Below are 11486 nucleotides of genomic sequence, written 5' to 3' on the forward strand. Positions count from 1 at the left end.
TATATATATATATATATATATATATATATATATATATATATAATTCTTTGGCTTTGTTTCAGGATGGGAAATCTGATCAGTGTATTAAGATGGCAATGAAAAAAAAAATGGTTGAACTGGTGGTGGGATTAATTCCGTCCGGTCCACAAGTTTTCAGCACCGGGTACTGCTAGATATTGTTAGGTACAAAATAGATAATTCATGTTCTATTATTACTATTAAGAGACTTTCCTCTTTTTTTTAATTTTTATTAATAAGGGTAAGGGATATATATATATATATAGGTTCCAGCATGAGAACATACAATGATTTCAACGCGATGATATTATGTATCAGAAGGGATCGAGTTTACAAAAGAATCTTACGACCAACTACATTTTTGTTTCGAGCAAAAAATTTCCTCAAAAAAGGGGTGAATAATCATGTTGAGGACTGCATGCATAAATTGTAGATTTCTTCCTTAGGAAAATTCTTGAGTTCCACTGGGGCCAGTATGCCAATATGAAGCAATAATCAGTTGAAGCCAAGCTCTTCTCCATGATCTAAGGATTTTTGTACTTCTCGGAGAAATCCAGAGTGCTTTCGAATTTGGACGCCATCCTTTGAACTTAAGGTAAAGTCTTGATGGAAGCAAACTGCTTCTTGTCCAAAGGCATTTAATGAAGATGCTTCCATATTAGCACCATAACAAGAATATCCGGTAGAAACTGTCTACCTAGCCCTCTTTTGTAAGAATCTCGCACGTTTGCAACCTATTCTTTAAACCATGGGAAGACTTTTGCTTTCTCAGAAATTTCTACCTTCCAAATTGCTTTATAGAATGGAGAAGACCTTTATTATTGATAAGCCTGCAACCTCTATTATTGATGAACCTATAATAAGAGTCTAAAATAAATTTACTGTTCTTGGTGAGCTTTCCATATTGGCACATCCACAAATTCTAGAAGGTATAATGATGGATAACGAATCCTGGGGTTTAAAAAGAAGGAAAGCTAGGGTTTCCATTGACTCTGGCGACCCTACAACTCCCAACTCCCCATCAGGGATCCTGCTAAGCTCCGTCATGCGATCAAGCCTCACAAATATACAGATTGCTCCCACCATACTTTCCTAGGTATAGGCATGAGAACTGAGAAGAGATTGTAGTGTCGAAGCTCCCAACAAACATAGGGGATGGGAATGGTGAGAGGATGGTAGATGAATGAAAATAATTGCAAAATCTTTACCTGTTGTCTTCTTTGATATGAAAGACTTTTACCTGCACTATCAGGGGCTATTCCAAAAAGCGTGAATAAGAGTGAAGGTCTATAGACTCTCTCTTTCCGAGGTCACTCTCACTAGAAGTAGGAGCAGTAGGACACATTCCACAGCTTCAGAAGATCTTCTTGTCTGTGATGTTGGGTTGGCATTGAGACAACTAGTGAAAACTGGACATATCAGTCGAATAATTTTTCCCAGTATACCTGTTTCTTTGAGCTTGTTCTGCATTAGACGGCTTAACTCAATTCTCAAAACCAATTATTGTATTCTTAGCCGCTACGAACACCATGACATCCTTGGTAAAAATTCACCAATTCCTAGTCATGATGCACATAACACTGGATTGCTGATATTTAGCCAAAGGAGGTTCCTTGGTCATATATTAGCTTCAAGGTGTGCGCATATCTAGGATATTCGGAATGGGATCGTCTTAATTTAAAAAGAAACCCTGCCTCTGCGTATACATCACATAAATAGTGCAAAGAAATTTCATTCCACATGAATTAAGAATTTGAACTTGGGATTGTAAGCTCATCTGTTGTTAAGATAATATTAAACAGAAGTCATGCTCTTCACAGAACATGACCCAAATGGACTTTCAATTATGTTGTGAGATTGCATGCCAAAATGCAGAAGAATTGGTGGGGATGCCATTGTATCGTAACGGATGATGCTATAACTGCTTTTCAGGTTGCAGTTCATTGCATCGAGGAGGTCAAACTACCACGTTGGTGATGGCTAACATGAGATAACTGGTTGAGGATGGACGGAGTATGGATACCGTATAGGCCTCATAGATGGATGACATTTCTTTATGGCTCTGGCCGACTATGGTCAGCACTAAGGTGGCGGATAGCTTGTGGATTTATGATCTACTCCTACCTAGAAAGAGGAGATAGGATATCTACCAGATCGGCTGTTTATTTGGAGAGCACTTGGTTGAGAGAGTGCAGTCTATCGCTATCTGAGGCATAGTGTTTCTGATATGAGGATCTGGTGATCCACTTGCAACCCGAGAGTCAGAGCTAGGGATCTTTATGGCTTTTTCAAAGGCCAGCAAACTCGGAGTTGTGATTGCGCTTGGGTTTGGAGGTTGGATGTCCACTCGAGGGTTGCTTTATTCCTTCAAAAGGTGGCTTGGGGGCACCTTCCAACTAAAGTCATCCTGAGCAGATGCAGGCTAGGCATCCCAACCTACTTTCCCCTATTGCCAGGTGAAGAAGTCTGTCAATATGTTCTCTTTCGGTGAGGGAGAGTGGAACAAGTTTGGAGGTTGATTGACATCCCTCTGGAGGTGCTCCATTCGACAACCCCAGCAGAATCCCTCCTTCAAGACCTAAGGAGTTGGTCGGATAGCCACATCTCTGGTTGGAGGTCGTTTCGGTTGCATATGTTGCTTGCCACATTTGGGTGATCCAAAATACATAAATTTTGGGGTAGAGATAGTTCTGGAGGGGGCTTGGGTGTAAGCTGCTGGATCATCCACTTCAGTCCTTGTGAAGAACCCTTGATAGCTCGAAGCACTTAGAACTCTACCTCTACTCCTGTAGCGTCTCGAATGGCGTTCACCATCTAGGAACCCCCACTTTCAAATTTTCTCAAAGTTAACTTTGATGGATGTGTGATGGATGGTGGCAAAAGGGGGGAGCGAACTTTATGATCAAAGGCCCAGCTTCCAAACTTGTAGTAGCTGGCGGGAGCCCGATCTTCGATATCTCGTTGCCTGAAACAAAGCTGAGGGCTATTTGGGCTCCCTCAGCCATGTGCGACGCATGCTGAGAGCCAACACCATCTTGATGGAGGATGACTCAACCATGGTAATTGGCTGAATTCATGATCGAGCTAGAGAGGTAGGTGGGCACCCACTAAGGCACAAATGCTAAGGGCTTTTAGGAGCCAGTTGTTTCTGATTTTTTAGAATGTATTCATACTAAAGTGGTGTAAAACGTTCGTTTTAGCAAAAAAAAAAGAAAAGAAAAGAAAAAAACCCTACCTACTTCTATTCTAGGAGTAAAGAAAAAAAAATAAAACGTGAAGTGGTGTCAACGGAACAAGCATTAGTAGACCGGATCGGTCATGGAGATAGGATGAAATCATCATCCTAAGTGGGTTCGTTTTAGCAAAAAAAAAAAAGAAAAGAAAAGAAAAGAAAAGAAAAAAACCCTACCTACTTCTATTCCAGGAGTAAAGAAAAAAAAATAAAACATGGAGTGGTGTCAACGGAACAAGCATTAGTAGACCGGATCGGTCATGGAGATAGGATGAAATCATCATCCTAAGTGGGTTCGTTTTAGCAAAAAAAAGAAAAGAAAAGAAAAGAAAAAAACCCTACCTACTTCTATTTCAGGAGTAAAGAAAAAAAAAATAAAACGTGGAGCAAGCATTAGTAGGCCGGATCGGTTATGGAGATAGGATGAAATCATCATCCCAAGTGGATTTATTTCACCCCAGGGTGGAACTATTAGGTCCATTCATTCGTTCCCAGCTTACCCTCGCGAATCGAGAGGGCGTTGCAAAAGGGCGCGCGGCTGTAGCCCGATGCAACACCAACAAGGCTCGTCTTAGGCCCTGCTTGGATACGCCGCAGGGGAAGAGGAGACAAGCTTTGACGCTGGGGCTGGGGGAGCTTCTGCTTTGTCTTGGGATCGTGGGGAAAGGAACATGGATCGCCGAACCCTAGTCCTTCTCTTTCTCCTCCTCGTTTCCTCCTCCTTGGGTTCATCTTCTTCCTCCTCGCCGGACATCCGAGTTCTCTCCGCGGAGAGACGGGTAAGCTCCCCAATCCCTCCTATGTCCCACCGGATTTTCTTTTCCTTAAAACTGCTAGTATTCGAATTAGGGTTTGCGCTGATGCCCGTGATATTCCGAGTTATCAGATCTGTTTTCTTTTTTCAGAATTACAGTCGTCTGATTCAGAATCGTATGATATGTGCGAATGAATCTAAATATCTTCAGCTTTCTTTCTTTTTTCCTTTTGTTTTCGGTCCTTTCCTCGTTTTCGATCCTCTTATGTCTTGCTTTAGAAACGTTGCGGTGCTTTTCTTTGGCCAGATGTTATGCTCCACTAGTCTTTTCCTGTGTGATGGTACCTTCTCTTGTTAGCACTTGGCAAGAGGTTTTGCAGGCTTCAACATCCTGATTGTGTTTCCAGGCAATATATTCGCTTGGAACGAGGTTTCTTTTTACTCTTTTTCTTCTTTCCCATTTGGTCTATAGTGATTGGCTAATCAATTCTTTGAGACCTCTTTAATAGGCCTAACAGCGACCAAGCATAGGGCATCCCTCATTCTAAACTGCTTCCTCTTTAAATAGCGATATCAATGTGAAGTATCTTCTCATCGGGATGGAAGTGAAGCCCTTTTATCGATCCAATTTTTTTTTTTGAAAAAAAATAGGAGTTTTTGTTTGTGCGTAACCATTTTTTTCAAATTTCATGAGAGTTTACTTCACTGCTGGACTGTTATGTTGGCAACAATGGATGCTGAAATGTTTTTTCTTTTTTTTACCTTTTGTGTCTGTGGGAATTTTTTTTTTTGGGTGAAGGTGTTAGCGTAATGAGAAGATGTGATGTGCATGCCTGTCACCTGACATATTGGTATATTCCGAATTCCTAATTTAATGACTTCAACTATTCTTGCATTTGATGCTGATGCAGATTGACCTGACTTCGTCCATTGTAAGGGTTTTTCTAACTCTGAAGGTACATTTCCAAACACACCTACTATGTTCTGCTTAATCTTTTGCATTGAACTGATAATCGGAACTTATGCACTTGTTTATCAGAATCCTTCATAAAGTTTTACTGTAGTGAACAAGCATCTATTATTTTGTACCTCTTGAAATGATATAATTATACGGAGCAAAAAAAATTGCATATCAAATCTTCTCTATTGCACCCGGCATAGAATAGGTGGAGGTCTCCTCAAATTTTATCGAAAATGGGGAGGCACTGATTATGCTTCCTAGTTTTGAGTAGGCTATACATGTCTGGAACCTGTTTTCTGCTGTCACTCTTGATTCCTTTTCTCCTGTTTAGTATTTATATCTGCTTTTCATGAAACTCACTCAGGTGGAAAATGTCGGGGCATCTCAAGCTTCTGATGTTCTCCTTGCTTTCCCACCTACCGATGCTGAACACCTGGCAATACTAAAAGCATCCACAGCTGAAGGAAAACGCAAAAAGAAAATTTATGTACCTCTTTCTGTGAATCCAACTGAGTTACCTGATACACCAAATGGCGCTCATCTGTTCTCTATATCTCTACGTAATCCATTGAAGACTGGTGAGGCAGCACTATTGGAGGTGCTCTACATAATAACACATTGTCTAGAGCCATTTCCAGCGGAGATCAGCCAGTCAGAGACTCAATTTGTTTACTATCATGACAGTGCAATGCTTCTATCACCTTATCATGTTATGGAGCAGATTACATATATCAAAACACCAAGTAACAAGGTGGAATCTTACACAAGGGTAGATCCTACTATCCGTGCTGGGACAGAGTTAAGATATGGCCTCTATCACGATCTTCCACCATTTTCATATTCTCCAATAATTGTACATTTCGAGAACAACAATCCATTTGCAGTTGTTGAAGAACTCGTGCGTGAGGTGGAAATTTCTCATTGGGGAAATCTTCAGGTCAGGGAGTATTACAAACTCAAGCATGCTGGTGCGCGACACAAAGGTGTCTTTTCGAGGTTAGTTCAAGAAACATACGCAATGTCATCATGAAAATATGCGATTCTAGGTTTACACAATGATCAACCTAAGTAAGTGATCTTGATCCAGACAAGTATTTATCTGATGTCATGTGCTAGTTGGTTCAGTTCTTGGCTTCCCAAGCCCATCCAGTGCTATTACATTCATTTAACTTCCACTGTTTTGTTTTTAAAGATCCTGTTGATTCGTCTCTTCTGTTCATGCTCCTGTTGTATCCACCCGTAACTGTTAGCATATGATTACCTGACAATCTCCTGATGTTACTCAATCTCTTCCTAGGAAGGCCATTTAAGGTTTAGAATCTCAAATGATCGAGGCTAGTACACAAATGCACCATAGGTGCTCACTTTTGACATTAACTGTTAGCAACAAATGTCAACATTTGTTCAGGTTGGCACCAAATAAGCATTTTCCATTGTGTCCAAGATAGACACTAATTTAAGTTGCAAAGCCAAGGATGTTGAATGAGCTCGATTCAGACATGTCATGTGTCAGTGAAATATATAAACTTGCACCGTGACGCTGACCTTTTCTTAACCTAATATGATATCCTTGAGTCCACCCTGATTCTAGCAATCAATTCTTGTAAAATTAAACAGATGGAGTCTTATTATATTTTCTTCTGGTATGATATTGCTGCACTGCCTCATCATCCTAGTGTGGCATGATGATATATAAAGCTGTTTTCTTTTAGAATGCATGGAGAGATAAAGAAACTACTCCATAGTCTTCCAAGATTAAGAATTTTTTGGCCCAAATCGATTGATTGATACTGAATTTCCTTCAATATAGTTCCAAATTCCAGTCTAGAAAGATCAGTGAGTACAATCTTTCTACTTAAGCATTATGATACATTTTTTAGTTTGATTTGTTGGGTATTTAACTCCCATGCCTAATGGTTTGTAAAGGAAACCAAGACCCCTCTAATTATACGGTTCAGATATAGAGACATAAATCATAGGATCAAACTTTGTTGATGATTTTTTAGCTCAATTCTAGGAGGTTCATCACTGTTCTGACTAAAGACATATGCGGTGTTCTTTTTCTGTGAAGTAGGTCTCTCTAGATCCTCACCTTCTGCAGATAATATCAAAGTTCTGGGAAGCAGATTGGTCAAGAAAATGAGATAACTTTGTCATCTTCATCGATTTGGTTTTTTATCAGTATCACCTTGTCATGGAACTTTCATCTCTTGCATTTATTGCTTTCTTATCTGTTTTTTCTGAAAGCTAGTGATTTGTGAACCCAATCTATGAAAATAAACACAAATAGGGTAACTAAAGGAAACGTGGAATTTGCTGCAAAGAACAGATGTTTTACTATGTTTACCTCATGAATTCGATATAATTTGGCCAAACTACAAATATCCAAAATTCTAAAATATCAAAAACAAATGCAAATTTGAGGACTGTCCGCCAACTTAATATTGATCAAACTCCCTAAACATTGACTGCAATTAGATTCTCAACCAACCTAAGTTCAACTACTTTGAAAGATATAATGTTTATTTGCCCATGGACTTTCTAATTTAGGCAATATTTCTTTATAGGATTATTTCTCGGGAATATATATAATCCGTTGCCTTTGTTTAGTGATTTATATTTAAATCAATATGACTAGAACTCTTGTTGCTGTTTGACATGTTTCTTGATCTTGCATCAACCCATATGATTTTAGTGAGAATCATTGTTTATTTGAATTAGAAATGGATCTTATGCAACTAATCAAATCTATGTCTATGTATATCTGATAGGGCGTTATCCTAAGCATGCATATTGTCTGGAGACTTATTTATGTAGTTTCTGCACATGTAGCTAGCTTATCATATATTTGCTTAACATCCTTGTTAGGGTTGAATATCAATCAAGGCCATCTATTAGCGGTGTCTCTTCATTTAAGCATCTTCTTGCAAGGCTTCCCCCTCGAGTTCACTCGGTTTATTATCGTGATGAGATTGGTAATATCTCATCATCACATTTGCGTATTGGTTCTCAAAAGGTACAGAAAATGATATGTCTACTTTATGTAACTTGTCGCAAGACTGTTTATGTAATCTCTCTCTCTCTCTCTCTCTCTCTCTCTCTCTCTCACATGCATGCACACTCATTTATGGTTACTATATTTCCCTTAGAATTGTTTAGATTGGTTCATACATATATACATATGTACATACATACATAAATGTATGTATGTATGTACATAGATATGTACTATGTAATATATGCACATATATTTGTTTATTTATATGTATAGAAGAAAAAATGATCTATGAAGTATTTTGAGAATGCACTTGGGGCTGTAAAGAGTAATGAAAGCTTCTATGAATGTGATTTCTTGACAAGTTTGTAATACTCTGGTGCCAATAAATTATTTTTTCATCTTGTGTTGATTTTGCAGTCAGAACTAGAAATAGAACCTCGATATCCATTATTTGGAGGTTGGAAGGCCACTTTTGTCATTGGTTATGGGCTCCCATTGCAAGATTTCCTTTTCAAATCACCTGATGGCAAGCATTACCTGAACTTCAGTTTCGGATGCCCTCTCGTTGAAACTGTGGTAGATGAGCTAACCATTAAAGTAAGTTCGACAGGTTTGAGTTCAAGGATGTATTATCATGCCTCTAGCTTTTTTCAAGTTTTATATTATGAAGATTCATAACATATATGGTATATTGGATGTGTAATTGTGGCAGTAAAAACATAATAAAATTTCCATCAAGTAAACATAGCTACAACCAGCACACTACTCTATACTCATTGTATTTACAGGATCATTCTCTCTGTTACTTTGAGGATTGCATCCTCTATTAAAACTAGCAGTTGAAAACTTTTCTTTCAATGTCTGCCCTGATTATGAGGGACAATTATTAAAAAACACCTGGAGATTGAAATCATTTCATAGAGATCAATTCAACTGGAAATATTATTATCCAAATTTACAAATTGCCACTGCAGGCTAGATAGCCATCTATTTCTTTGAGGATTAAATAGCAATATAATGAAGTTTATTTTAGCAGTTCCTGCAACAATTTTGTCTTCTAAATACTGTTAGTCCTGATGATGAAGCTTGAGATCATTGCCAGGTATTGGCAAAAAAATGAATCAGTCTTGTTCTTATGTCTAGAATCTTGTAGTTTTCATTCTTGTATATCTATATGCTGAGCGCATGTTATTATTTGGAGCCTTTGCCCATGACTTTCCACTGAATACTCACTTTCTTACTTGTGCATTGCTCTATATGCTATAACCAATATCCAGAAATTTCTTAGTTTTTGATTGTTTCTTGAGTGAGAAATGCAATAATGCAACATGTAGGAAGAGTTCTTATAAAATGAGAAAAGGGGGAAAATGTCTCAAAAAGTCTTGGGTCCACATGGACAGGGCCATTTAAGATGAAAAGAATTTCAAAGTAGACTAGTGATCAGCGGTTATGTAAAGGAACAAATTGGTGATTGTTAGTGATGCATGTATGCATAGTTGACTGAACTGCCTTCTGAAACTATTGACAGTAAGATTGTTACTTCAGGTGGTGCTTCCTGAGGGATCCAAAAATCCATCATCTGCGGTTCCGTTTCCAGTAAATCAACAACTTGAGGTAATTACATGTAGTTCCTTTCCAAACTAATAGCTGAGTTGAGATGTCTATATCGTTGTTTGACAATGATTACAAGCTGGAGATTGAAAGAATCATCCACAACTTAGCAATGAAAAAGTTCTTCTGTTATGCTAATGCTTGATTTTTGAGGCTATCGTGCAAGCTGGGGCTCTCGATTGAAAATGTTGTCACTAATTGACAGAGATAAATACAGTTACTGATTTATTTTTCTTTTTTCTGTATCAAATTTTCCTTTCTATAAGTAGTAGTTGAATATTCTGGCGATTCTTAATTAGTGGAAACATGGTTGCATTGGCTCTTGGTCTTGGACTCACTTTGCAGTCACAACAATATGGCCGCTTTTTGTGCACGTAAAAATTTAAGCTGTGGCTTTAAAGAGTGATCATTTCTCCAATGGCACCATTCAAGTTGGGCTTTTTTCCACATAAATTATGATCTTATGGGAAAAAATAAACTTATCAAGGACATTTTTTGGGGGTGATGGAATTGCAGCAACTCACTAGATACTCCTTCCACTTGAATGAGTGACATGCATTTCAGTGGATGTGACCACAATCATCAATCAAAAATTTCTCTATCTTTTATCTAGAATTAATCTCATACTTCATGGAAAATGATTTGCATGTTTAGAAAAGAACTCACACACAAACATGTATTCACAAACATCTAGTTCTCCTTTCTCTTGAATTTGTCTCATGTTATTGCATGTGTACCAAATACTAGTGTCCTGTAAAAAATTTAAATATCTGGAACCAGAATCTGTTACATATTTTTCATAGTTGTTCTTTACAATTTTGTCAGTATTGCATGCTTTCCCAGCAACACCTTTCTGCTGATCAGACAGATTTTATTATTTGTGTAACAACTGCAGACGACTTATGCATATCTTGATGTTGTTGGGAGGACTACAATGGTTCTCAAAAAGAGAAATATAGTACCGGAGCACAATATCCCTTTCCAGGTAGGTCTCCAGCACATTTTATGTAAACTGAATTTTATAAATTCCACTTGGTTAAGGACAACCATTACTGTTTTTTCCCCCCCAAGCTTGATGAAGCCAATGGGAAAGTCCGTGTATTGCTATATTTTTTTTTAAAAAAAAGAGTATTTGAACAAGTACTAAAGCTGAAGTCTGATTCCTTGTGGTTCAAAAGGGGTACTTTATATTTGTCCACAAATGCACGATGCCATGGAAATGCTCAAATTTCAAAACCCTTCACCCTCCTCCACCTCACCCTCTCCGCCAAAAAAAAGAGAAGAAAAAAAAATTTGTGGGACAATCCATGCATATGTTTGCATGGATGACTCAGTTTAACAGCAAAATGTTCTTTTCATACCTTTTGTTCTCGTTGCATACAGTTGGATGTTTCTTGTGCATGACTTGTATTAATGGTGTCCCATTTGTCATTTCAATCTCTGAATGTCCTTTTAGATTGTTTTCATCATCAATAACTCAATCACTATCTTTTTGTTGGACAACATATTGGTGCTCTCTTTGCTTCATGGTATTTGCCTTCATTTTATAATATTCTGTTTATGTTTTTTTGTTTCACTGCAGGTCTACTATGACTTCAATCCAATATTCATGCTTGCTGAGCCCTTGATGTTGGTATCTGCAGTTTTCCTGTTTTTCGTTGCTTGCATTGCTTATTTGCACATTGATCTATCAATTAGAAAATCATAATTCTGATCTCAGAAGGTTGAAGAGGTCATTTTATAGCTTTGCGGAGCAGTTATTCAATTAGAAAACCATCAAACTCCCGACCCTTGTAGCATTTGACTGAGGCTTTGAAGCATTACCTATCAGGGGCTTGCAAGGCTTTTGTAGGATAATTATGATGAGTATAACAATTTTGGATTGTTTCTTAAAAATTATGAGCACTGTTTT

The 11486-nt window shown here is 38.0% G+C and overlaps 1 protein-coding gene across 1 annotated transcript; it reads left to right on the top strand.

Annotated features, from left to right (window-relative positions):
* Nucleotides 1-3724: 3724 nt before the first annotated feature.
* Nucleotides 3725-11470, top strand: LOC103718254 (Ribophorin I). Its single transcript, XM_008806983.6, has 8 exons — nucleotides 3725-4029; nucleotides 4916-4960; nucleotides 5330-5961; nucleotides 7834-7981; nucleotides 8381-8560; nucleotides 9509-9577; nucleotides 10470-10559; nucleotides 11157-11470. The coding sequence occupies exons 1-8, from the start codon at nucleotides 3922-3924 to the stop codon at nucleotides 11280-11282; spliced, it is 1398 nt and encodes a 465-aa protein (XP_008805205.2). The 5' UTR covers nucleotides 3725-3921; the 3' UTR covers nucleotides 11283-11470.
* The last annotated feature ends 16 nt before the right edge of the window (nucleotides 11471-11486 follow it).

Source organism: Phoenix dactylifera, chromosome 16 (assembly GCF_051530095.1).
Source record: "Phoenix dactylifera cultivar Ajwa chromosome 16, Ajwa_hap1_PhDact_Kaust_v1.1, whole genome shotgun sequence".
Classification (NCBI taxonomy): Eukaryota; Viridiplantae; Streptophyta; class Magnoliopsida; order Arecales; family Arecaceae; genus Phoenix; species Phoenix dactylifera.

Bases quoted from the DNA above. Each gene is read 5' to 3' on its own strand.
- LOC103718254 (XM_008806983.6), top strand. From the start codon at position 3,922: ATGGATCGCCGAACCCTAGTCCTTCTCTTTCTCCTCCTCGTTTCCTCC. The intron at 5,962-7,833 runs GTTAGTTCAAGA...CATCCTTGTTAG, and splicing joins CACAAAGGTGTCTTTTCGAG to GGTTGAATATCAATCAAGGC. The intron at 9,578-10,469 runs GTAATTACATGT...TAACAACTGCAG, and splicing joins CAGTAAATCAACAACTTGAG to ACGACTTATGCATATCTTGA.